Genomic DNA, 27,973 nt, shown 5'->3' with positions numbered 1-27,973 from the left:
TCTAAAGAAATTTAGAATGGACGAAAGTAAGAAAGGGTTCTTACCTATGTTACCGGGCAAGGTATTGAGTAAGACTCAAGGACCGGCTACGGCAGAAGAAAGAGAAAGGATGAATAATATCCCCTATGCCTCGGCGAGTAGGATCTATCATGTATGCCATGCTATGTACTAGACCGGATATAGCACATGCTCGTTAGTTTGACTAGCGAGATATCAAAGTGATCCAGGAATGGAACATCTGGACAGCGGTCAAGAATATCCCGAAGTACTTGAAAAGAACTAAGGATATGTTTCTTTGTTATGGAGGTGACCAAGAGCTCGTTGTAAACGGTTACACCGATGCAAGTTGGAACACCGATCCCGATGACTCTAAGTCACAATCCGGGTACGTGTTTATATTGAATGGTGTCGCAGTAAGCCGGGCAAGCTCGAAGCGAGTGCACGGTGGCGAAGTCTTCAACGGAATCGTAAGTACATAGCGGCTTCGGAGGCTTCATCGAAGCGGTATGGATGAAGAGGTTCATTGTAGAGCTCGGTGTGGTTCCTAGTGCATTGGACCCATTAATCATTTATCGTGATAACATGGGTGCCATCGCCAATGCACAAGAACCAAGGTCACACAAGAGGCTGAAGCATATCAAGCTGCGTTACCACTCGATTCGCGAGTACATCGAAGATGGAGAAGTAAAGATTTGCAAAGTACACACCGATCCGAATGTAGCAGGATCCGTTGACTAAAGCTCTCCCTAGGGCGAAGCATGACCAACACCGAATGCCATGGGTGTTAGGTATATTACTATGTAATCTAGATTATTGACTCTAGTGCAAGTGGGAGATCGAAGGAGATATGCCCTAGAGGCAATAATAAAGTGGTTATTATTTATATCTTTATGTTTATGATAAATGTTTATATATCATGCTAGAATTGTATTAACCGAAACATTAGTACATGTGTGATATGTAGACAACAAGAAGTCCCTAGTATGCCTCTTAAACTAGCTTGTTGATTAATGGATGATTAGTTTCATAATCATGAACATTGGATGTTATTAATAACAAGGTTATATCATTATATGAATGATGTAATGGACACACCCAATTAAGCGTAGCATAAGATCTCGTCATTAAGTTATTTGCTATAAGCTTTCGATACATAGTTACCTAGTCCTTATGACCATGAGATCATGTAAATCACTTATACCGGAAAGGTACTTTGATTACACCAAACACCATCGCGTAAATGGGTGGCTATAAAGGTGGGATTAAGTATCCGGAAAGTATGAGTTGAGGCATATGGATCAATAGTGGGATTTGTCCATCCCGATGACGAATAGATATACTCCGGGCCCTCTCGGTGGAATGTCGTCTAATGTCTTGCAAGCATATGAATGAGTTCATAAGAGACCACATACCACGGTACGAGTAAAAGAGTACTTGTCAGGAGACGAGGTTGAACAAGGTATAGAGTGATACCGAAGATCAAACCTCGGACAAGTAAAATATCGCGAGACAAAGGGAATTGGTAATGTATGTGAATGGTTCATTCGATCACTAAAGTCATCGTTGAATATGTGGGAGCCATTATGGATCTCCAGATCCCGCTATTGGTTATTGGTCGGAGTGAGTACTCAACCATGTCCGCATAGTTCTCGAACCGTAGGGTGACACACTTAAAGTTGGATGTTGAAATGGTAGTTCTTGAATATGGAATGAAGTTGGAATATTTGTTCGGAGTCCCGGATGTGATCCCGGACATCACGAGGAGTCCCGGAATGGTCCGGAGAATAAGATTCATATATAGGATGTCATTTTATGTGAATAAAATGTCGCGGAAGGTTCTATGGAAGGTTCTAGAAGGTTCTAGAAAAGTCCGGAAGAAACCACCAAGGAAGGTGGAGTCCACAAGGGACTCCACCCCCATGGCCGGCCAACCCTAGTGGGGGAGGAGTCCCAAGTGGACTCCCCTTAGGGGCCGGCCACCCCCCACATGGGAGGTGGGAATCCCACCTTTGGGTGGGAGTCCTAGTTGGGCTAGGATTGCCCCCTCCTATGGAAGGATTTGGTTCGGGTCTTATTCGAAGACTTGGACACCACCTCTTGGGGTTCCACCTATATAATGAGGGACAAGGGGGAGGGGCCGGCCACCTCAAACACCACCAAGGTGGCCGCACCCCTATAGTGGCCGGCGCCCCCTCTCCCCAAACCCTAGCCGCCTCGCTCCTCCACTTCCCGCACGCTTAGCGAAGCTCCGCCGGACTTCTCCACCACCACCGACACCACGCCGTCGTGCTCGTCGGATTCAAGAGGAGCTACTACTTCCGCTGCCCGCCGGAACGGGGAGGTGGACGTCGTCTTCATCAACAACCGAACGTGTGACCGAGTACGGAGGTGTTGCCCGTTCGTGGCGCCGGAACCGATCGTGATCAAGATCTTCTACGCGCTTTTGCAAGCGGCAAGTGAACGTCTACCGCAGCAACAAGAGCCTCATCTTGTAGGCTTTGGAATCTCTTCAAGGGTGAGACTCGATACCCCCTCGTTGCTACCGTCTTCTAGATTGCATCTTGGCTTGGATTGCGTGTTCGCGGTAGGAAAATTTTTGTTTTCTATGCTACGTTATCCTTCACTTTTCCATATCCTCAGGCATCGCATAAGCAATCTGTTCAATTTACACCAGCTTCATCTAGATAGAGGATGCCCACAGGCAAGGCTCGATGTGTCTATTCCTCTTCTTTTCTTTTTCTCGTCGCACGCCGCAAACGAAGTCTCCGCCAAAATCTCCACGCTGCATCCCGCTACAAGCACCTCGGCAACAATGACCACTCCGGAGACATCCCGCCGACACATCGGACAATGTGGGCGACTGGTTTTCCATCCTCAACCTCTACTCCAACAGGCTAACCGGGAGACTCCCACGAGTGGCTGGCCAACTTCACCTTTCACTACCTGCTGGAGGAGAACTATGAACAACACAACATTCATTAGCAGAACAAATTCAATAGTTGAATTAGAGGTAGCTGCCACAACGGATGCCATAATTGAATTAGAGGTAGCTACTTCAGCGGTCGTGCACAGTTCTTCCACAGTTGAAAAAATAGACCCAAAAATTCAGGTCCAGCGGCCGGCTCGCGGCGAGATCTACTTGAACAAGTGCCTTCACGGTTCCGGGCCTGCGGCGATAGGGGCGGCATCGAGACCTATTGCAAGTTCCACGTGTATGGCTGTCGATGCGTCGCCCAACTCATGCCAGAGCCGAGCTCGGCGATGGTGGCAACGGCAAGCGGGTGACATGTGGCCACAGGTAATTCATGTGCTCTCGCGCACCGTGAAACTCGAGTAGCAAGCGCAGGAAAATGGTGTTTTTTTGCCCTGCCCTGAAGTGTGATGTGGCGGTCTCTTCTCCTCTCGCCGCTTTGATTGGCACCAACTCAGGAGGACTATTTAACTACCCGCACCGGATTGGGAGGATCGGATATCGTCGTCCGCCGGCACCGGCTCGGAATCATGCCGTCGCCTTGTTCTCCGCCACTTTCTCGTCACTTTGACGTCGGCGAACTCGAGCCGGATGTGGTCTCGGGGGACCGACTACGGGAGCCAGCCATAGTCACGTCTGTACTGCTGTAATCGATCTTTTTCTTGGTGAGACTCGACGAGCTGATTAGGGACGGGACGGCGGAGGAGCGATCCCGGAAAGCGAGCGGCGGTATAGTGAAGGTTGAGGGGAGGAGGTACTCCATGGCGTCATCCTCAAGGCAAAGGCAGCGGCAGAAGTGAGAGTGGCAGTGGTAGCAATGGTGGTGGAGGAGTATACGACAGTAGGAGAAGCTGGCCATCTCCGGTGAAATGGTTCGCTGCCAAGTGGTGAGTTCCCGAAGAAGGGGAGCCGGAGATGGGGAATCGAGCTGACCTGCTACCAGCTGGTATGCTTCTCTTTCCGAGTTCCTAAATGCGAAATTTCCTTTGCATGTTATAGCTGATTGTATCAATCAGCTCTGAATTCTTCTTGTTGAGTTGAAAAATGTAATTGTGATGTTCTTAATTTGATGTTACTGAGTTTTGTTTTGTGTGCTCATATGAATAAGCTAGAATTTGAAAAGGCAAAGCAAAAAAAAAAAATACAGATAGACCATGGCATGTTATTAAGTGAGCTTGTTACAACGATAAGAAGTTTTACATAGATAAATAAGATAAGTGATAGGCTTCTACATAGACCAACGCAAAGCAGAGAAAAGAAACTATTGAATATGCCACTACAGAGAATTAGCATGTAACAGAAATCATACATATCGTAGCAGTAACGCGATCTAAACTATAGTTTTACTCCAGATATAATAATCTCAAACCTTATTGCTATGAAAAACACCAGCACATGATAACAGAATGCAGTAGAGAATGAACATGATATCCGATACTGCAACATACCTTTTGCTTCTAATTGTCTAAATTCTGAAGCCATATTTCAAATTAGCCAGTAGTGGCATGTTGCCAAACAGCGATGTTGCTAGTCTCGTTGAGGATAAAACAAAACTCACATGTATATATCGTGTTTGCGAAGATCTGAAAATTAAAACAGCAATATTATAAATTGGAGGTGCAAATTAAAAAATACAATGTCGTAAGGACCAGATCCACGTATCCAAAATAACTATTGCAAGCATCTTTAAGCCCTTTCTTGACACGCCTCAAGAGAGATGCTACTATCAAGCGTTAAGGTTAAGCTTGTGTGATTTAACTGCTTGTTTTGATAAGCCCTTTATTTGAATTAAATGAAGTTGCTACAGAAATTTGCCCTTCAAATCCGTAGTTCAAATAACCAAATAATTGTGGAGTGTAAAAGTAATATGGCAAAGCAGAGTTATCCGGATTCACTGGCAACCATAAATTATGTTTGCTATATGCGATAAACAATTGTAGTGCAGGACGGGAACCGTCTCTTGGAGCTCCGCAAAGTATCTGATGTTGGTTGGATAATACATTGAAAACCTGAAAAGCAAGAGCATGCCTCGTCTTATATATCAAAAAAAATTGCTACATATGAGAAATTAGAGCCAGAGAGCTAAAAAAAATTAATGCAAATGAACTGACCTAGCATGTTTGACATTCAATCTCGTATTTTCAATAGAAATAATAGGTAAAATGTAAGTAAGACCCAAGAATACATTACTGCACGAATCTGAAAGTTTATTAATTCTATCACCCAAAACGAAAATAAAAAAGTGAGAGTTCTTACCGAAATTTGAGAATACAATTCTAACCATCTTCTAAGAGCGTATTTAGAGAAATTCGAAGAGTAACATCACCACCACATGAGCAGTGCGTAATTATGATGTTGCAGGTCAGATAAAAAAAATCATGGACTTCATTGGAATGAGCTAAGTAGGTAATATCACTGGGGAACCCTACCTTCGAGCATCAATATCCGTAGAAGAATTAACAGCAGAAGACACCCCAACATGATCAACAGATGACACGAAAAATGGATCAACAACAGCTGATGTGGAATCACCGTAACACGAATTCACCAAGCCCTCGATGCGCCGCCAAAGCGAAGGCAAATATCATGGAGCAGAAGGAGTGACACTGCGATGACCATTTGCACGCCGATCACTCATGGCAACAGCAGCATAGTCCAGCAACCTACATCAAAAGGAATAAACCCTTATTATAACAACCAAAAGCAACAGCTAAATAACCCAAACACACCAACTCTAAACAAAGGAGAGACCTGGGCGAGAGATTTGCTATTCTTAAAGCTTTTTGTGCCTTTTGGTCTGGAACACTGGGGATCATGATATGGTGACATGGTACAGTATATTTTTAGAAGCAAATTGTGAAGCTAGGTAGCCCACAGCAGATCATACTTCTAACTACAAATTAATGTGGTTTTGGCACATATGGGAAAATGGACCGATTGAACTCCAATATACCAAATTCAACCTGGACAAAGAATTTTTTTGAAGCAGAGACTCGGTGCAAACAGTGCAGCGGCCCTTGATAGCAGCATCATAGATGAGAGATGTCATACAAAAATATTACATTTGTTTAACAACCAAAATCAGAAGAAATGGTTGTAAAAGGATCGTAAAACTGTGGCCCAAGCCTCCAACTATTGAAATACGTAGAGACCACTGAAGCAATTGATAACCTGAATATCGAACAATGTATTAGCACCTATTGGGCTTGCAATTGTTCTGCTATCAAAGCAAAGGGGAGCAGGCGAATGTAGAAAGAGATATCCGAAAATAAACAATGAAATACATGTGTTTACTACCGATCAGGCTCCATATAATCTGGAAAACAACATATTTTTGTTCTCACTTAAAAGGTCCATACTTTGTAAAAATAAATCTATATAAAGGCTGTGTGGTATAGCCTCAAATCATGGAAACGTCTTAAAAATATAAATTTATGAAGACAGCCACCAATCTGAAAGCTACAGACATATTTGGTTTGAGAAAGATCCATCTGATCAACTCCAGATCTGATAGCTAAGGGAACCACGAGGTTTCAGTTAAGAAACGTAAATTTGTTTATTGCCTGCATTTCTTCAGCAAGCAACTTCAACTGGATCTGCGGGGATTAACAAATGCAATCACAGAGAAACATCTTTGCTGAGTATGATCATCGAAAATTGCTCAAAACAGATCAATCCATCTGCATTACCTTAGAAGCTGGTTCCGGATGAATCGAGTCTTTGTCAAAATCAGGAAAAAAGGAAGATCAAGCGAGAAGATCGGATCCGGGCGACCATGCCCAAATCTCGCACACCTATGCCCGGATTCAGGCCCCCATGCCTCGAGCCACGCATCTGTGGTGCTGATCTTGATGGCAGTCTAGGGAGGGCATCCGGGCTCCATGCCCCTAGACGTGCGCTGGAAGAGACAGTCGAGGGGGATGCGATTGATGAGGCGGCGATCGAGGAGGAGGACGTGACGGCCGGTGTGATGGGCGCCGTATGCGGAGAGATGTGAGCAGGAGGAGAGAGAGGAGGGTGGCCGGGTGCGGGAGGGAGTGTCGACCGCAGGTTTCATTGGGCCTGGCCCATGTGGACAACGAAGGAGGAAGCGCGACGACGAAAGGAACGACGAAACGTATTGTGATGGCAGAATAAGGAACCAGTTTAGTCTTTTTAAGTAGTAGAGATTGAAATTTTCCTGCGAAAAGCTCGTGGAAGCAAAGATAAACTTGACCATCTCCTTGGTTAAACATAATACACCAAGTAAAATGTACCAAATCCTTACTGGAAAGAGATGTGTTTACAGGGAAGTTGCCAAATCAACCAATCCAGTACTAAAAACCAGAACTGAGCATTGAAAAAATGGGAAAAGACACATGCTACGATAATTCGCCAAATAAACTTGACGAGCTCCGTCCGTGAGAAGCTAAACATAACCCGCCAAATAATTGTTTCATTATCTACTTTGTTTGAAGATAAAATACGTTATTTACTCAAATCCCCAAAAAAATCATACACTGGGATCAATATCCATTACCAAGGATAGCAGAAACAAAACCCATGCGCTCAAATCCTTATTATAACGAGGCCATGAAAGACATCGAATCTCTTAATCTACTAAACCAGAATTGTACATTCAACGGATGTGATTAAAGACATGTTAAAATAGTCATATAGTTTTGAAGCAAACGCCATCGGTGAAATGTAGGGTTTTCATAGGATCTCTATAAGATTTTAGTCCTTTGTAGTTTCCATATAAGTTCTCATTTATATGAGGTGGACCAATTTTGAGGTGTCCACTCCGACTTAGGATGCTGCCCAAAATTGCAATATATCACATTAATAAGAAAATATTCTTAAGTTTCTTTTTTCGATAAAGATTCTTAGGATTCTTAAGTTTCTTAGTTTGTATATAATATACTCCCAATTAAGCTCTTTCCCCTTCCAAAAATTCTTGCTAGGATCACCTTGCTCATTTAGATCGAACAATGGTGATGCAAGTTTTCCTGAGTTGCTTTCAAAATTTCATGTCATACCAATAATATCCTTTTAAAAAACTCACTCACGTGTGTAGGAGTAAATATTTTTCTCTTTATATTTATTGTTCTTTGTCGAAAGAACTACTCCTTCATTTATCTAATTTTCCAACAACTCTATGTTGCACTTATAAATGAAGGGGTAGTTCTTTGTCAAAAAACCACTCCATTTATCTAAATTTAGGGTTTAAAATGTATATTCCATCCATTCTCTTTCACTCTACATTTTTTAAATTTCAAGACCAATTAGCAAGTTATTTAACACTACCCCATTCGTACATAAACAAGTGACTCATCTTTGTCTAGATGATGATGATATATCAAGGTGCATTTCTTTTATAGATACCTTTGTATCTAAAAAAAAAGGTTGAGTCACCTATTTTAGAATGGAGGGAGTACTATTTTGACATGTAAACAACCAATTTAAATTACAAATAAAAGTAATACCATCCAGTAGGGAGAGTGTTGTTGTTAATTATTACAAAGATAAAATGTAGAATAACATAAGTACTCCCTTCGTTCCTTTTTAATTGACTCGGATTTAGTACAAACTTGTACTAAATTCGAGTCAATTAAAAAAGAACGGAGGGAGTACAATTTAATCAAAAATATCGGAAATTCAATTCGGCTCCCGGGTGCGTATGCTCCCTCTACCAACAAAATATATTTTGAAGTGTGGAAAAATTTTGACAAAAAATTCTACGTGTACATCTCCATAATATATGTGTACGCGTCAAGTTTCACGAAAAAATAATATTTTGTGTGGCCTATGTAAAAAGAAAAAACTTATCCTGTGAAAAGCATTGTTTTCAGCACTGAATTTTGTCTTTTTTACACACGTCACATGATAAGTTCATTTTTTATGAAAAGACTTTGTGAGCGTGTAGCACGTGAAGATGTACGTGCGGATTTTTTGTTTCAATTTTTTTGAAATTTAAAATACATGTAACATGCATTTCAAAATATAGGGAGCATATGCTCCCATGTTCCAAAACACCACTCCCCTAAAATATCGACTAATTTAGAATGGGGAAGTAGAACCACAAGTCAGCCTCTCGCCGACCATTCTCTGACCCGGGGCAGTAGATGGTAAAAAAACCAAGATCTTGAGGTACTAAAACGCAAGACAAAGAGGCCACCAAGGCCACGACCACAAAAGCCATCGTCTCTCTCCTCCTCCGCCTGGCAATTTGCTTTTTAGTTTTAGCGCTTTGATATAAGCCATAACTTCGCCTCCGCCATTGCTCGGCTCCTTTTTCAACCTTCCGCTTCCGCGTCGCCGCCCGCCCGCCGACCGGCCGGCCTCCCGCGCCGCCGCCGCCGTCGCCTCATCCATCCATCCATGGCCTCCCGAAACCACATCCCCACCCTCTCCACGCCCCTCCTCTCCGACTCCTCCTCCACCACCCCCACCCGCGGCGTCGCCAACGGCCACGCGTACAACCACGGCGAGTCGACATGCGACGCCGACCCGTTCGCGTTCCTCTCGGAGGACCACCCGCCGCGCTCCCTCTGCCCGTCGCCCGCCGACCCGTTCCGGAACAGGACGCCGGGGTGGGGCGACGCCTACTGCTGGGCCCGGGCGCTGCTGCTCGCGCCGGTGGCGGCCGCGCGGCTGCTGCTCTTCGGCCTCGCCATCGCGATCGGGTACGCCGCCACGTGGGTGGCGCTGCGCGGCTGGACGGACTCGCGCGAGCGCCCGCGGGAGGGCGCCGGCCCCATGCCGGCCTGGCGCCGCCGCCTCATGTGGGTCACGCGGATCTCCGCGCGATGCATCCTCTTCTCCTTCGGGTCAGTGCCCGCCTGCTTATGCTTCCTTCCTCATGCTACGGTGATGATGATGCACCAGTATACGCTCCGCCTGATTTGGTTCTCGATCTGATCTACAAACATTTGACCATCGCTTTGTTTATAGCAAGTTTCGAATTCCGATTGTTAGATTTGAGCCGTGAGGCGACCTGGCATGTTTCGAATTTAGATGATTAGATTTGGGCTTGGGGATTCGAGACGAGACGTAGCATGGCGAAGCTTTGGATGGATGACGCCATGGTGAGAACTGAGAAGTTCGTTTGGTATGGAGAATTCCTCGGATTTGCGGCACGTGTGTGGGTGGGCGTGCCACTGATTTGTTTGGTGGGGGCGACGCCGACGCTGCATCAGTTTGGAAGGGCCAACGACCGTGTCTTCCCCCCGTGTTAGGAGTATGACCCGCAGTTAATGCGGCTGGGAGGAGACGACAGAAAACTGATTTTTGTACGGTCATTCTTGTTAGCTTCTACTCGGTCCATCAGAACATGCTGGTGATGAATTTGATTTGAGAAGCTAGTTAGAAAGAGCTTCCGAAGAATGTGGTTCCACCCCTCTTCATTTGAGTCAGGAAAGGTGGTCCTTCATGTGTGTTACTGTGGGTGGTCTTTGGCATAATGTGTAGCTGCATGCATAATTCAAACAAGGATGAATGCCATCCTGGAAGTTCACAAATTGACCTCGTCCTGAATTCTTTTTGTGGGCCGTACGATGTCACCGGCTATTGCTCGGTTGGGCATTTTGGTTACGATTCATTGATATTATCAAAACAATGTCAAAGGAAAAAGGCAAAGGCTGTTAAGGCAGGTGACGGCTGATGAGGAAGCAGACAGATACCTTGCTTAGCAACCGCCCTGAAAAGCTTGCATGTCAAATAAAATGAAAAGCCAACTGTCAGAATATTGTTGTTACTTTCTTATTTAACAAAGTTACACAAAGGTTGTAGGCATTTTGTTAAGACTTCAGAGCATGTAGAAATGCTCAATGCCGAGTTCCAAACACCATCATGTTTGCCTGTCATGTACTGTCTGATCTTTCAGTACACGCATTTTGATTTCCACTATAGTTTTTTTTTAAGAAAATGCTAGAACATCAATTGAAGCATGTTCCACACACTTTCCACCATACTTTTCCTTGTAAAATACTAGAAAATCATTGGAGCACACTCCACATAATTATAACTGGCATATGAAATCAAATTGATACTTACTAGATCTCTGGTTTGACAGCATATTTGTTTGTCACATTTTTTCTACATATAATGTTAGTGAGTACCATCTGATATTTGTTGACGACCCGTTCGCACTATCAGGTATCACTGGATCAAAAAGAAAGGAAAGCCTGCTCCTAGAGAACTTGCGCCTATAGTCGTTTCCAATCATGTATCTTACATAGATCCCATATTTTTCTTCTATGAATTGTTCCCAACCATTGTTTCATCGGATTCCCATGATGCAATACCATTTGTTGGCACAATCATAAGAGCAATGCAGGTATGTCTTTCCATTTTCCTCTTAAAGCATCACAATTTGCAGGTTCCTTTCAAGTGTTACATTTTATGACAACTCATACCTATCTTACAGGTTATATACGTTGATAGATTCTCGCCAGCATCAAGGAAGTCAGCTGTGAATGAAATAAAGGTTAGAATGGTTCCCATCAGGCTTCAACTGCATATGCGTTGTTTTGATTCATGTTTTTTTTTCATGGGGCCAAGCTTGCTTTTATCAGACAAGAATTAACATATCATATGGAAGTTCTGTCATTGATTTCTCTTGCTTATAGCTCTTAGGATGGAAAAAATTATCATACTTGTCATAGTATGTTTGTCATACAGACCATTAACTAGAAGAAAAACATAATGAGGTTATTGGAATTTAAATTTTCTGTCATCTACACTGTACATATTGTTGATTTAAAAGTTAATTCCATGCAGAACTGTAACATATACAAGCAACATGATTGTCTATTAGTTATTGTGTTCATATGGTACATTTTAGGTGCTTTCAGAGAAAGGCGGCTGGCAATAATTTTCCGCGCGTCCTGTTGTTCCCTGAAGGCACTACAACAAATGGGATGTTCCTGATCTCATTCCAACATGGAGCGTTCATACCTGGCTACCCTGTTCAACCTGTTGTTGTTCGTTATCCCCATGTGCACTTTGACCAATCATGGTAAGTTCGGTACAAAGGCACATTCTTCTTTTGTTTCCATTTTGCTGTTCTCTCATGATTGTTGTTGTTTTTCAGGGGAAACATATCGCTAATAAAGCTCATGTTCAAGATGTTCACCCAGTTTCACAATTTCATGGAGGTCTGCATTTCTTGCGCACCTCAGCCTAGCACTGTCTCTCATGTCAATTTGCAGCAACTCCTTACACAAAAAGTTCACCCGTTATGAATAATTGATTTTACAGGTAGAGTACCTCCCTATTGTCTACCCGCCTGAGATCAAGCAAGAGAATGCCCTCCATTTTGCAGAGAATGTAATTCCGTTTCACCCAAAAAAATTGTCCTTTGAACTCCATGTAGCTCCTGTAGGAACGTGATCCTCACATTTTGTTTCAACAGACCAGCTATGCTATGGCACATGCCCTTAATGCTTTACCGACTTCTTATTCTTATGCCGATTCAATGATTGCGTCAAGAGCAGCAGACGCTGGAAAGGTAATAGGCCACCTATATTACTATGTATATTCTGAATTCATGTATCAGCTTCGACCTTTGTTTTCTCTTTTCTGGAGTCCGTGCCATCTGAGGCTTCGAGAATTTCAAATGACAATAACTGGAGACGGGCCTTTGTTCACTTGAGTAGGAGATATGAATTTGAGTCTAATTAAGCTGAGTTTCCCTTTGCAGGCGAATTGCTCAAATTATATGGTGGAAATGGCTTGGGTAAAAGAAGTAAGTATTTCTTGATTTACACATGCAGAGCTTGATTAACAAACCTCTGAAGCAAATATCATGATATTATAAGCTTGTGCTACTGTTGAAAAAAGTGTTTTGGTACAGTGTTGGTTAGTGCATGATTTCCTACAGCATGCATTTAGAATTGCTTCACTATGCATTTAGAGGTATCTCTTGCTTCACATTTTTGATAGACTTGCAGTTGATTTTATTTTTCGTGCTCCATGCATCATTTTTTTTTTGGCATGTTTGCTCTTCCCTAAGCCTTGTGCGTACTGTTTATGTGGTAGACTGGTACCTGACATTTTCTTAATATCTGCTTTCAGGCGTATGGTGTGACCACATCAGAAGCAATGGAACTCTTGGAGCACTTTTTGGCTATGAACCCAGACAGTGAGTAAGTTCTTAATCCCTTAACTGACAACTACTGGCTTTATCTGTAGAAGATTACAAAAGCTTTGTCACTAAGGATGACTAGAAGAGGCACTTTGTTTTGGTTCCTCTCCTAAGTATATATCCTACTTCTTCCTGTAAGTTCATAATGTTCTGATAAGTATCATTAACCAACTCTTGCAGTGGACGTGTTAAAGCCCAAGATTTTTGGGCTCTTTTTGGTCTAGATTGCAGTCCTCTATGCAAGAAGGTACTCCTACTAACGTCCTCCTGCGTGGCCACTTATGCCAGATCAAGCTTAATTTAAAAGAAAAATTGTGATCAAGCTTTCTTGAAACTGTTATCTTTGCTGAGCTCGGGTTTTTTTCCAGATATTTCACTACTTCGATTTTGAAAACAAGGAATCTATCACTTTCCGACAGGTACGGACTTGAACGCGACCTACATTGTAGCTGGCTTATGGTTCTACATACCATGTATTGTGGCAGGCTAGTTGTTGTATGCTTTTCTGACGTGCCCATGTTACTGCCTGATGTACACAGTTTGTGGTCGGGTGCGCGCACATCAGGAAGCAGCCATTGTTTGAGGGAGTGTGTGAAACCGCTTTCGACAAGTGCAAGGTCCCCGGAACCTCTGACATCTCCCTTGCACAGCTAGCTGATGCCCTACGGTCAAGCATGCTTCCGCCAGCTGATGATGGGGTAAGTATTCCACATTCAGGTCCGGTTGGAATGTGTACTAACGCTTTCGACATTAGTGTGCTGACTTGACTTGCCCTCGGTTACACTCGGATTTCAGATGCTGAAGCTGTTCGAGATGTTCGACATTGACAATGACGACAAAATCAGCAAGGATGACTTCATGGCATGCCTTGCGAGGTTCCCTTTCATGATCGCCCTCTTTGCTGGCCGGATCAACGGGGAAGTTTACATCGAGATAGTTTGATACTGGAGTTGTCGCCCCTCCGTTTATTTAGAGGGATGATTGCAACACTCCACCGTCCGTTTAGTCAAGACGGACCAAAGCCAAGCTTATTCCCCCAGCTGCTTTGTGCATCTCAAACAGGCTAAACCAGTACAGTGCGGCAATTTTGTTTAATTTGTTCTTGAAGGGGGTTTATGTAGATAGGAATGTTGTGACATAGACACTTGATCCTGCATATGATACAGCGTCAGTTGAACTGGATGTGCACATAGAAAGCACTTTGTAACATGAAACAGAATTTTTTGGAAGAAAAATCTGGCTTTTCTCATTTTATAACTGTGATGCGTCTGAACAAAAGTTCTCGTCGGTGCACGAAGTATTCGCCACAAGGCAGAATAAACAGGGCACAGGGCAAACAGCATCTCAGCATGTAGTACTTGGTTTAGCATCTGTATGTAGGTACTCACCCTCGGTAGGTAGGTACAAGATTTACGTTGGACGATGATGGATCTAAAATCAATCACATTGCAGGGTTATCACATGGACAACATCTCTATTTCTGTTTTATGCTTCGAGAGGGTATTTACACAAAGAAAACAAGAAAGAAATGAAGAGAGCTACAAATGAGTAACGGCTTGAAGGGGGCTGGCTAAAAACTTAAGTCTGCTGTGCTGCCGCGCGAAACAAGAAGTTTTTTTTACAGTATATGTATGGTGCTTCTTGTCTCATTTTTTTGCTGTTCTGTTCCCGGAATATCTTTACATGATGGTGCACTTCTCTTTCTTCGACTCTGGTTTTGCCGGCGGTGGGGCAGTTGACCTCTGCTGCAGAAAGAAAACCACAAGTGATTCAGACAAGTGTTCTCATGCACCATGAAGCATGAACCAGTCAGATGTTTACAGTTGGTGATGAGTAGAGTGGTGATGAGTAGAGGAAACGCACCCTTGGACCAACAACGAGCCCTGGCCGGCCTGCACCATTTGATTGACTGGGTGTCTGCTGCGTCTGCTGCTGTTGTTGTTGCTGCTGCTGCTGCTGCTGCTGTGATGGAGGCTGCTGTCGTTGTGATTGCTGGTCAAACTCCTGCTGTTGAAGTGCTATAGCTAGCTCTAGATCCGGGCTGCCAGCATAAAAGAAAACCAAGAGTACAGGTCAGCCTTAGGTAATACATTCGCAAATAAAAGTACTCCCAACTATATATTGGAAGGTTAAAGATAAACAGCTAAAGTAAATGTTCAACGATCATATTATAGCTTGTTACTACTTTGCCTGCAATGTGCAATTCTCTTTATCATACTGATTTTTCTAGTCAAGCTAATTTCATGCTAACAGGTTTAGCGCATTCACATTTTCCAAGCCAAGCTATAACAAGATGCACAGATATAGTTTAACATGATAACTGCGTGTAATGTGGGAAATACCTAGATAGTAGTCGTTCAAGTAAGCATCAATTTACAGAATTCAAGATCCCCACCAACTCGTCAACTAGGCAAGTAGGCATGGAACTTATAGTGGGAAATAGTCATGGCACTTGGTTCAGAACAGAGTAGTGTGCAATAACAAAAAAACATCTAAGCCTAAAACAAGCAGAACAGAGCCAGAACTGTGAAAAGTATAAATAAGAACAGTAGAGTGGTAAAATACTCTAGCTTCAACTGGCATCACAGCATAGCTGACTACAAATATTGACATGGACGTTGTGCAACAGTAATCTGGGTAAGACCTGCTATCTGAACAATATAGAACTTGGTAAAAAAGAGAGTAGGAGGGACATACTCTCCAGATGAGTTCGGTAGAGTGGAATTGTCAAATTGAGCAAGGTAGTCCTGAGGAACAGAAATTAAATTAAATTGTATAATCTTATAGAACTCGATGACAATCACAACAATCTATTGATGTTGCACATACAGCAGTTGTCGTCATGGCCTGCTGTTGATTCCACGAATCATTTCTGGGAGTTTCAGCCGTAAATGGAGTGAAGTTACTAGTGAGAAAAACCCCATCTCCGTTCACCTGATTTTTTTATAACAAAACAAATTAGTAAATTCCATTTAAAGTGAATGAATTGCTGGTGGAAAGAGCTAATACATACCTCATCAAGCTTTTGCCACACCAAATCAGTTTGGCCGAAAAAACCCTGATCAGTTGCTAAGAGATATAGACTTCCGTTATACTGCACAAAAAACGTGAATGGTATAAAGCCACAAGCTCAATAGCTTATTACAATAATTATGTAGTGTGACTTAATTAATTATCATACCTTGAACATGGTGTTGAAGTGGTTATTACGGAAGAAGACACACAGCTCTCTTTCATTGAGACCCTCTTGTAGACAAAACAAACTGCAACCATAAAAATTTGGCAACATATTAATCATGAACAAGAGAAATACATGAGATTAAACCTATTGAACAGATATGTACCCATAGACAGTCAGCTGGTTAGCAGTGGTCTGCAGAAAATTATCAATCAGGTCCCCTGCAACAAATAACAGTGTAAAGCTAAATATTCTGAATAAATAATCAATGACCTACACATGTGCAACTAATCGATAACTGGAAAATTCTCACATTGATGATCAGAAGCTCCATTTTCCAAGCATTGACTACTTTCCTCAGTCTTGTCAGCCTGCTCAGCAAGAACCACCTCACCCTCATACACTGGCTCCTCAGTTTGATATGCTATGTTTCCAGTGCCAAGTATGTGCTCTTCTCCTTGATAGATTGGCTCATTTTCCTGAATGCTCGAAGAGGCAATCTCGGCGGTGTCTGAAGAAACAATTTTCTCATCCAGCTCCGGTGTAGCACAACTAGGAGTAGCTTGAATAGTTACAGTTGCTAGGTCACAGCTGATCTCAGCATCAGAAGCCTGAGGGTCATGAAGTTGCATAGCAGAATGTTCTGTGAAGGTTTCTTTATTAGCGTCACCGAGAACAGGAGTGGGAGCAGCAGCTTGGTCATCGAGAACAGAAGATTCAAGAGAAGGGCAGGCAAGAGTAGATTCTGAAGATTGAACCGGTAGATCAAGGTGCTCTGCTGGCATATTTGTTTTCCCATCTTCCTCTGTTTCTTTAGACGTTAAAGCTTGTTCGGATTCTGCAGATGCAACTTCACTAATATTTGCATCAGAAGCTGTGTTCTGTAATACAGAATCAGGAGTGAAAGCAACGCTACCTTCCTCTTTATTTGTCGGTCCTACTATCTGAGGTGCCTCTAATCCAAAGCTCTCACCAGGTGGTGTATCCTCTACATTGGAGGACGAGTGACTCTGTGAAGTGCTGAAAGAAATAGATCCATCAACAGCATTCGTGCTTTCAGCTTTGGATAGACTAAGGACTCTCCTAAGTTCCTCGTCTTCCTCACGGTCGCCTCGTCTTATTTGCAGTTCAGCTGAATCTGAGAGTGTGCTTTCATCAAATGATTTCCCGATAGAAACAGTAGGTGAAGGAACCCCTAATGCTGCTGCGGTTGCAGCAGCAAAATCAACAGTTTCTTCCTCTGCAACATTTTTATCCTCTTCTGCTGGTTTCCCTGACTTAAATTCAGCAAGCCCAGAAGCAAGAGCGTTGTATGACTTTGATCCAATGGCAGTAGCAGTGTCAGTATCCTAGAAATGGGATGAAACAGTATTAGCATGTAGCTGGTGTCATAGGCACAACTAATAAAGTGACGTTAAATCTATTTTGTGGGTAATTCCATGTTGGTCATGCATCCTGGTTTGTGAAATTGCATTGCAGAAGATCAATACTCCCTCTGTCCCAAATTAATTGACTCAACTTTGTCTAGATACGCATGTACCTAGACGACAAAGTTGAGTTAATTAATTTGTGATGGAGGGAATATACCATTCATTTTAACGAGTTTTATCCGTAGAATCAATAAATCTACCAAAGCTATAACAGCCTGAATGCACGCATAACCTTTTGCAGAAACAACCCAGGTAAAAATCAAATTGAAACACAAAGATAGGGGCACCGGATTAAGAGAAACAGTTCTCTCAGTTGACAGCTCATCTCAACAGAATAGCTCATAATTACGACAGATGGTTTTAGACTGCAGATTGAAATACAGTTGGTAGCAAGGTAACCTAAAGAAAATGTGATACGATTTACCACACAAAGAGGCCAAAAGGAAATGACAAGCCTAATGTCACATGCATGAACATCGATAATAATGCGGGTAGTAAAAGCAGGGCAATTCCTTTGCCATACAGATATAGCGCAACATAGGGTGGTCTGTCATTGCAGCAAAGCAACATGTGAGCCTAATAGCATGTCATAAGGATAACTCGGAGTACCTGAGGATCCACTATCCATCCATGGTATAGCGGGATATCCAGAAGGTCAAATATGGCGCGCTCTGGGGTGAACTCAAAATCGTCGACCCTGCAGTGTTCACATAAATGCACCTCAGAACAACAAAACTAAATGCCCTATAAACACACAGACACACACGGGCGGGCAATAAGGCATGGGCACACAAACAATCTGAAGAAAAACTTGAACGCACTTTCTGAACATGACATTGACGTCAATGCCGGTGGTGAGGCGCGGCAGAAGGTCTATCGCGTCCGAGATGTTGTGCTCCCAGTTGCGGACGTACTCCTCGTCCTTGGCCTGCGATCCCCCAAGCCCCGTTTTCATCAGATATGAGCACCGCAAACAGTCAGAGCCGTAACGGCAGGGGCAGGAGAGGTGATCGAACCTGCGCGCTGGTGTTGGAGTCGATGAGGCGCTCGGCGACGAGGGAGAGCAGCTTCTGCTGCGACACCTCGCCCGCATCCGGGTTCAGGTTGATCACATTCTTCAGCAGCAGCACGTTACCTGCGGAAACAAACGCCCGCGCGTGCGGCAAAAACCCAGGGTGAAATCGCGAGCAACCGCCCACCCAACGCCACGCGCGGAATCCGTGGAAATGGCCGATCAACTGGCGCGCGAGCGGGAGAGGGGAAGGGGGGGAGACTCACAGATGGCGAGGAGCGGGCAGGGCCCGTTGTCGTTCTGGTAGACGATGGGGGTGCGGCGGCCGAGGAAGTCGACGGCCCTCGTCTTGTGCATCACCTCGAGGGGCTCGGGCGGCGGCGCGGGCGCCGGGTCGGGATCCAGCGCGCCGAGCGGCGGCGCCGGCGGGGGGAGCGGGGACGGGTCCGCGGACATGGATCTCCGCCGCGATCGCCGGGGATGGGGCTTGGGGGTGGGCGTACGTCGCCGGAACCCCGAACCCTGGGATCGGCGCGGTCGTCGGCGGCGGCGGCAGAGGACGGCGAGCGGATTGGAATGGCGGAATCGGGAGAGGAATAGAATAGCAGGCAGAGACAGAGAGAGTGTGGGTGGGGGTGGGAAGAGCAGGCCGGGCGGGGCAGGGGGGTATTAGAAAAGTCGGCAAACTGCCGGAATCTCTAGGGAATAGTACCATTATCGGGTAATTTACTCGATTCGGTCCCTGGGGTTTCGGATAATAGCAAACCTCCTTCTCTTTTGTGCTATTTTGGCCCTTGTGGCTATGGTTGAAAACTAAATGAGAAATTTCTGTCTGTTTTCGGAGAAGAAGGAAATGGAAAGAAAAAAACAGATATAGAAATGGTATCTTGCAGAAGAAGGAATGAAAACAAAAATGAAAAATAAAACGGGACATCCCGTACCAGCGAAAACGGAAACAACAAGGAAATTCTGAAAGAAATATAAGAAAACTTTCAGAAATATAACCCATCTAAGCCGAAGTACGAAATATTACTTCGGGTTGGTGATTTCCTTTCATCATCGGCCCATGGAATACATGAGACTAGGACCTACTTCATACTTGCAACCAGGCCAAACTAAGTACTATGTTGTACTTTATGTTCAACTATCGCCTGTGGAAGTTGTGAGCTATTCATTGTCTTGTTGTCCATTTATTTGTGTGTTCCTTTTGGTGCATAAACCAATACGTTGTGCTGCTATGTGTTTTGAAAAATATTCATTTTCGTATTGTATCTGTTCTGTATCCGCTCTATTCATCTTCGGTGATTTCCACTTTGTTCTATATTCGTTTCTTGTGTTTCTCATTTCGTGCCCGATTTCGGCAAGATATATGGAAACGAAAACGACGACAAGGCATGTTTCGGTTCTGTTTTGAACCCTACTTACTAGTCGGTCCTCATAATTCTTGGTAATTGTTAGAGTAGCATTGGATTTGCAAGTTGTATAGCTAACGAACCCAACGACTATTTAGTTGCCATTGCACAACCTTTTTCTTTACGTGTATTACAGTTAGACTGTTCATCGGTATCATCGAATCCAAACCCTAAGAGAAACTTTCAGTTGATAGAAACAGAAATAATACTATGCAAAACGATCCTTGATGCTTTGATTAAATACGTGGTTTGACAGTACGTGCTCAACCTTAGCGCACGAATGTTTGACAAAAATGAAAAGAAACTTAGCATGGAAGCAACGGCACGCGCTTGCTTGGACGAGCCGTTGCACGACTCATCCGCACGTTGGTTCGGCTGGCGCGTGCGTGCACTTTTTGTGCTAACCGACGTTTGTTTCTCCAACGTCCCTGGGCCGTCGGATGGCAGCGAGGCGTCAGATCCAGCCGTCCGAGTGGCGTGCGTGTCACGGCAGGAGAAAACTTGATTCCGTTTGGGGCCCTCTACGCGTCTATAGTTTTGCTTCGTCGCAACAGCTTCGGAATCCCCATTGTTTTTGGCCGAAAAAACAACAACACCGAAGCACGTGACCACCGAAACTCCGAAGCATTTGGAGTGAATGGAAAAAAACTAGGGCATCGCTCAGAACCCGATTAATCTTACTCTCATACTAAGTTACACAGTACATAGTTATCCGATCACTAAGTTACAAAAATATCAGTAGGGGGGATTTTAGACTGTTCATCTGAAACTTGTCATTTTTGCCTAAGCTAAATACTTTTAAATTTTGGGTACGAAAAAAGCACGCAAGTGCATGCAGGCATCCTCTACATGCAAAATTTTGTTTAAAACTTTTAGAATGAAAATTCCGATTTTTGGGCCCCTCCTTTACCAGTTTCAGCAGAACCTATGTTCCACACCGTATTTCTAATGGATGGACAGGAAGTACACACTTCAGCGACACAACCCAAACATACCGACTCGAGCGGATCGACACATTCATCCATCAAATTTGAGTTGTGGATACATTGGGTCGGACAACGCGCGCGTCCTCCCTTGGCCACCCGGGCCCTCCCATCAGTGGCACGTAATGCACACACAAGTAACTCCCTATCTCAAACCCCTTGCCCAGCATCTCCTCCGCCACCCCAGGTAGCACCGCCGTCTGCGTTGAGGGTCGTTGTTGCCGCCACTAGTTCCCAGCGGATCCTGCTGCCCAGGAACCATGTTCTTTTGCCGTCGTTTTGCAACACCGCTCACGAGAGCTTTGCTGGCTGTTGCAGTCTCCGACCGTCGCCGCGTCTATTTCCCTCATTTTCAGCACGCCACAGACCACGCACGTTACCGGAGTAGACTGCCTATTGTGCTCCATCACGTCATCTGCCCCCGACACCTACCCTTCTTCGGCAACATGCTCGGGCGCGTCATTAGCATGTGCTCCCACGACATGCTCGTCAAGCCGTCGGACCAGGTTTGAGGTATGTTCGACGTCCAAATTTCTCTCTTGCATTGCATGGGCGTAGGCATGGTCATTGACGATGCATTCGTGAACTGACCAGCTGCATATGCTTGTATAGATGGGTAGTAAGTCAATCGATTTTTTTTACAAAATTTCATCGAATCATCGTCGGGCGACGAGTCCGACGGTGAGACCGAACTTTTGTTTGCGGTTGCAATCATGGCGCATGACCATTATCTTCCGCCAAAGTGTAGAGTGGCTTGTCGGTGAATTGCAAGGCCAACGCCGAACACGATCGAGTAGGTGCCCACACATGCCTTATGAGGGACTACTTCCACCTAACTGATCCGGTGTACGACCCGAAGACATTCTGCCGTCTCTTTCGGATGTCCATAAAGTTATTCATGCATATTCTTGATGGTGTAAGGGAATATGAAGACTACTTCAAGGCCAAGGTCGATGCTACCGGTAAGCTTGGCTTCTCCTCTTACCAAAAATATTCGGCAGCAATTGGGCAACTTGCATATGGAGTACCAGGTGATTTCGTTGGTGAGTACTTGCGCATGAGCTAGAACACATGCATTGATGCCATGTATAAGTTTTGCAAAGCACATGTTGCGGTGTTTGGTAAAGTTTATCTGAGAGATCCAAAGACCAAAGACACTACCCGCCTCTTGTCCATCAACGAAAAGAGGAGGTTTCATGAGATGCTAGGCAGCATAGATTGCATGCATTGGTAGTGGAAAAGCTATCCTTTTAGTTGGCAAGGGCAATTTAAAGGGCATGCAGAGGGGTGCATGGTAATAATAGAGGTAGTTATATCACATGATCTATGTATGAATTTGGCGCTCCTTCTTTAACATGGAAGTATCTAACAATGGTATTAACGTGTTTCAATGCTCAACGGCATTTTCTAGGCTTACCGAAGACCATGCTCCTCAGATTGAGATTAATGGTAATCCTTAAGGGTTATTATTTAGCTGATGGCATCTATCAATCTGCAACCTTGAAGATGGGAAATGTAAGAGGTTTTTCAAAGAGCAAGATGTTGCTCGGAAGGATGTAGAGCGGGCATTTTGTGTGTTTCAATCACGGTGGACTATCATTCGGCACCCTGCTAGAACTTGGCACACAGAGAGGATGTGGGACGTGATGTCAACATGTGTCATCATGCGCAACATGATATTTCAGGAAGAGCGAGATGACAACATCTATGACCAAGACTCAGAATTTGAGGGTGAGTTGGTTGAGCCACAACCCGGGGCATCGTCTTGGGAACAATTCTTGCATATGCATCATACGTTGCGTGACCGGACCACTCATGATCGCCTTCAAGGCGATTTGATTGAGCATATGTGGAATGATCATCTTTATTGCTCGATCTATTTTTGGTGTCTTATGTTCCTCCTCAATCAACTTGCTATTGCTCCGACAGTTAGTTATTATAAGTATGTTATAAGTTTAACATAGTATAATATTGTTCACTAAACAAGTTCTCAATCAACTAGCATATTTTTCCCCGTTGTGTCGACAACTGATCTCCTTAGGTAAGTTGCTTCCAACTAGCCTTTTTTTACTAAATTATTATCTCTTAACATCATTGCTATTTTTTACAATATTATATAAATAAATTCGATCATAATGTTGTTCAACAACTACAATCGAGCCTTCTTGGCCTCACTTATGTCTAAATGTATAAGCAATTCAGTTTTTTTCAACTGGGCTATGCCCCTTTCCATTAATTGTATAACGGAAACATTATGTCTTTCGATACAACAACAATTAAAGGGAACTAGGAAAGAAAGCAAAGAACAAGGGAAATAAAGGGTTTGGTAGGAAAACCCGATGTATGGCCTCAACATCGAAAGCCATGCTATGGGGCAAAAAACTACCCTACACTACAACATAAGTTTCAAGTCAACAAGCAACACATAGGAACAAACTTCATACAAAACCAGAACTAACAAATTTCTATCCACTTGATAGAAGAAGCTCTAGGGAAAGAACCATCGGACTTCAACCATCGGTGATTGCCAACACCCCTGCAACCACCTGATTAGCCCCCGACAAACCGCTCACCGGGCCAACATTCAGTACATATGCCTGGTGAAGAATCTGTCACCATCTTTAGCTCCATACAAACCTGCCCAGAATTTAAGAAAAGCACACATTGAAGATATAGTTACCATAGAGGATCGTATCACTAAATGATCAAAAGTGATTTTATTTCTCACATTCCAAATAGCCGCCAACAATAAAATATGAAACCTTTTTTCTCTGGATAAAGGACATACAACCAGACAAAACTTTTCCAAACAAATGATGGACACAAGGAAGTGTTCAGGATGGACCCAAGAATGCCCCAAACAGATTTGGCACTTGAGCAACCAAAAAGCAAATGATTAGCTGTTTCATTTTCATCACAGGAGGAGCATAAAGGTGAACCCAAAAAAATTATTTTTCTCATGTTGTCCCTAGTTAACATAGTATCTTGAAACAATTGCCCTGATAGCAGTTGTGTGTACAACATAATTCTTTTTCTCATGTTGTACAAGAATTTCATAGCAGTGCCCCACTACCAGTTGTGTGTGTGCATATCATTGCCTGTCATTAGCATTTCCTTTAAAGGACTCTCATCAATGATAGGAATATGGTTACAAACCCTAAAACCATGGACAATGAGCCATTTCACCTGCGTCCTACACATCGTTCTGTACCACCCATCACATCCTCCTCTTCTGTGCTCCCATGCTCCCATCTGTCCACATTCCACGAGATGTACACATAGAAAACCCAAGTGACGGTGTGACGCGATGAAGAGCTCGAAAACATACTATGTGATAGAGGAAAATCTAATACCATTCTTTTTTCACTTCTATGACCTATACAACTATTAATTTGTCCGGTTGATAGTGATGCACATGTGGTGTGTGACTTGATCTAATTTCAAACTCTCTGATCCTAATCTTGAGATCAGTATTGTATGAGTTAGTGTAGCCATGTATATTTTTTTAAGCCAATATATGGTGTTATTTTTAGCATAAGTCTAGGGTGGTATTGATGTGTGTGCGTTTGTGTGTTGTGCGAAGTGTTTTTTCAGAAATTCACTTTTGATCTCAGGTCCACATGTCCTCTTTACCTAAAAAATGCATTTCAAATGTGAAAAGAATTGAAAACATATTTTGCGCTTATGTATTAACATCGTATGTGCGAACTTAAATTTTAACAAAAAACAAACAATTTTGTATTGTGTAAAAACCCTTATTATACCAGTTTGCCTCTTCCACTGGCCTGAGAAGCCGTCTTTTGCACGAATGAAACGCCCGTCCTCTCCAGAAGACCGCAACCCAAATAAGCTGTTGCTGCTCCGCTGATCTGCCTCGCCGGCGCCGCCGCCTGGGTTCCTGGCCGTAGCACGCCCTCCTCTTCCTCCGCCTTACCCAAGATTTCGCTTGGGATCAATGGCCGCGTCATCAAGCCGGCGACGCAGCGCAACATACAAGGTGCTGAGCCAGTCACATGTGCTTACTGCTTACCTGTGAATCGATGATAATGTTGGTCGACCTTGCTGTCATGTACTCCCTCCGTTCTCTTTTAATTGACTCAGATTTAGTACAAAGGAGGGAGTATGTGTAAGAAATTGTAGATTCTGGTCTTAAAACTGCTGTCCGGGAAATGATGGATGAAATGACCGACCTGTAAATGTTGCCTTGTCTGACATGACACGCATTGACATGGCCTTGTCCAAATGAAACCCACATTATGGTTGTTTCTGCTTCTCGCATACTATAGGTGTCAATATCACCAGCAAAATCATGTAAAAGGTCGTTGGCTGTCATTTGATCGGCGTTTTATGGTAGAAATTCAAATATAAACTACATCAATGCCTTTTAATATGTATAATGACCTATATTACCACCTCCAGATAAATGGTTTCCATTTAAGCCAAATATTCAAATAAATACTAGATTAATGCATGCCCATCGGCACAATGGCCTACCCATCCAAATATATCTAATCTTTTTATTGCTACTCCAAATCTGAACTATAGCAATGCCTTTTAATAGGCACAATGACCTACAATTATGCGTATTTGATCGGCGAAATATTAGTGTTTCCCTTTATCCCGATACCCAAATACACAACATTACTTTATTAATGCCATTATTACACCCTTCACATATAATATTTCCATTTACACTATGTATTAAACTGTCAGTTAAATGTAGAGCCCTGAGCTATATAAATCAGCACCTAGACCCTTCTTCCTCGTTCAACACAAGTTAATTCATCTAAAAAAACACAAGTTAATTCATTGTGATCCAGACATGGATGCCAAGGTTGCAGCAGTAGCCATTGTCTTGCTCATCCTAACCTTAGGTGAGTGCAATCTTGTTATATTTTCACTTGTTTAAATTTGGTAGTAGAGGTAAACTCACATTTTCCATGGAGCAGTACACCTTGTAGCAAAAGAGATATTAGAGGTGAAGGATTGTTGCGGTCCTTGTTGGTGACGTGGGGACTGGGGAGGGGTGGGCTTAGTGTGTATAGAAGTAGATATATACTTCCCATACCATTATTGAAAGATAGATTTTGAGTTATAGTAAAGGTAAAATGATTTTTCCATGTTTAATTCCCATAATAAGTATTATAATTTATCATTCCAATTATTGTGCAGACAAAAATATCAGTTGTCAAATAGTCCAACAATCTATAATCAGAAGATCCAGCTCCGTCGGCGACTTCTCTTAGACATTCAAGGCAACATGTATGCTTCATTCTTCATCTACTTAATACCCATGGCTGCTTTTCCAAATAGAATCCCCAATGATCTTGAAAAATGGAAAATCATGTATAAGGACTGTCGTATATAGATGCTACAGAGTGCAAGGAAATGTACATCACAATAACTCGAGCAAATTCTTAAGAGTGTTTGCTTGTTAATGAAGACAAAGATATATTGTGTACGGTAAACTTGCAAGCTTTAGCATCATAGACCATAAATTTGGCATGACTTTGTTCTTAGATAAATGTATCGCTAAAAAGCAAGAAAGTAAAAATGAGGACGTCATTCAGATTCCATCTGATGCTACATTAAATGTGGTTACCATGTCATATTATTGCTTTTTCGGTTTTTCCAACTGTGTGGCTATATTTAAAAATATCACAAATAGGTACTACTCCGTCTGAGTAATTTCATTCCAGGTTTCATCAATAATATTTATCACAATACAAATAAAACAGTGTGAGATTTCGTTGTTAAGAGTAAAGCATGCTGTGAGTGCAGATTAAAACTGAAAGCATCAAACAGTAATATATTATCCTATGGATCTTGTTCTGAATATAATATCTAAATCTTCAGAAGCAGCAGAGGTCACTTGTGTACTGAAAATAGAAATGATTAGAACTCATTGACTGTTGCCTGAACATAATTCTCATATTACGATGTAGCAAGACTTGCTATCTGTAACCATATTTCGGAAATCTCTTTAGCTCATACTTGTCTGGTAGTTAAGGTGTATTGCTCTTACATCTACATCACATTAACTTAACTAAGAAGGATATTGTTACTGAAAATTAGGATAAGCTGATTAAATGAGTGTATAAAACAATAACACTGCAGTATGGTATGTACCTAATATTGCTGTGAGGCCTTTAGAAAACATGTACATGATTTATCAATATAATTCTTGTAGAGGGATGCAATGCAAAATATATATCCAGCGATGTCAGAAATAAATCTATATGAGAATTATGATGTTACTACCTGTAACTCTGTAAGGAGCTTATGACCTGAATTTTCTCCAGCTTCTCTGAATCCTATATTACTTCCATTCGCAATTTATGCCCTAAGAGAGAAAAAAAATACTACATGAGACATGATAAACGTAAGCTAGCTTGATTGGTTCAGCTAACAATTGACCAGAAATACATATACTTTTAAAGATGAAGCAATCCATACGCCACACACGAAATTGTGGTTTTGGAATCAAACAGAACACACCAATGGAAGTATCCGACAGAAAGTTGAGAACATTTTATGATGTTTCAAGTTCGGTCCCCTATATTATAAGACATATGCATAAAATAATACCGTGACCATTTATCAAGGTTCAGAAATACACGTGGAATGTTGTATCAGCATGAGCTCAATTCCAACATATCAAGTAAGCTATTTGAACCAAGTAAGTAATCTGACAAAAGGTGGGTCAAATGTATCAATCCTTACCTTTGAACAAATTTTGCAGTATTCTTTTTTTTTTTGAAATGGAGGCAAAAGAATTGCCCCATCAATTAATTAAGTAAAATAGTAAGCTATTTTACAGTATTCTTGATTCTGTATAGTTCCTAAATTATCATCACTCTT

The 27,973-nt window shown here is 42.9% G+C and overlaps 2 protein-coding genes across 3 annotated transcripts; one reads left to right on the top strand and one right to left on the bottom strand.

The window, feature by feature from the left end:
* Nucleotides 1–9,324: 9,324 nt before the first annotated feature.
* LOC124697081 (lysophospholipid acyltransferase LPEAT2) lies at nt 9,325–14,354 on the top strand. The gene is made up of 13 exons (XM_047229721.1): nt 9,325–9,780; nt 11,108–11,288; nt 11,379–11,438; nt 11,806–11,969; nt 12,045–12,108; nt 12,212–12,280; nt 12,366–12,461; nt 12,654–12,698; nt 13,028–13,098; nt 13,278–13,344; nt 13,466–13,516; nt 13,637–13,795; nt 13,893–14,354. The coding sequence occupies exons 1-13, from the start codon at nt 9,332–9,334 to the stop codon at nt 14,037–14,039; spliced, it is 1,623 nt and encodes a 540-aa protein (XP_047085677.1). The 5' UTR covers nt 9,325–9,331; the 3' UTR covers nt 14,040–14,354.
* A 171-nt stretch (nt 14,355–14,525) lies between these two features.
* On the bottom strand, nt 14,526–19,326 carry LOC124697065 (ubiquitin carboxyl-terminal hydrolase MINDY-2). Of its 2 annotated transcripts, none has more exons than XM_047229713.1 (12): nt 18,984–19,326; nt 18,722–18,840; nt 18,527–18,633; nt 18,315–18,402; nt 16,589–17,624; nt 16,442–16,496; nt 16,279–16,360; nt 16,111–16,191; nt 15,927–16,031; nt 15,795–15,844; nt 14,961–15,138; nt 14,526–14,839 (listed from the first exon to the last, which is right to left on the bottom strand). In XM_047229713.1, the coding sequence occupies exons 1-12, from the start codon at nt 19,171–19,173 to the stop codon at nt 14,777–14,779; spliced, it is 2,154 nt and encodes a 717-aa protein (XP_047085669.1). In that variant the 5' UTR covers nt 19,174–19,326; the 3' UTR covers nt 14,526–14,776. The 2 variants fall into 2 exon arrangements, with proteins under 2 accessions (XP_047085669.1, XP_047085662.1); XM_047229706.1 differs by having other exon boundaries at nt 14,526–14,842; nt 18,984–19,188.
* Nucleotides 19,327–27,973: the final 8,647 nt, after the last annotated feature.

The sequence above is a fragment of the Lolium rigidum genome, chromosome 1, assembly GCF_022539505.1.
Source record: "Lolium rigidum isolate FL_2022 chromosome 1, APGP_CSIRO_Lrig_0.1, whole genome shotgun sequence".
In the NCBI taxonomy this organism is placed as follows: domain Eukaryota; kingdom Viridiplantae; phylum Streptophyta; class Magnoliopsida; order Poales; family Poaceae; genus Lolium; species Lolium rigidum.
Note: the sequence above shows the minus strand (reverse complement) of the source record. Positions and strands in the feature narration are given on the sequence as shown.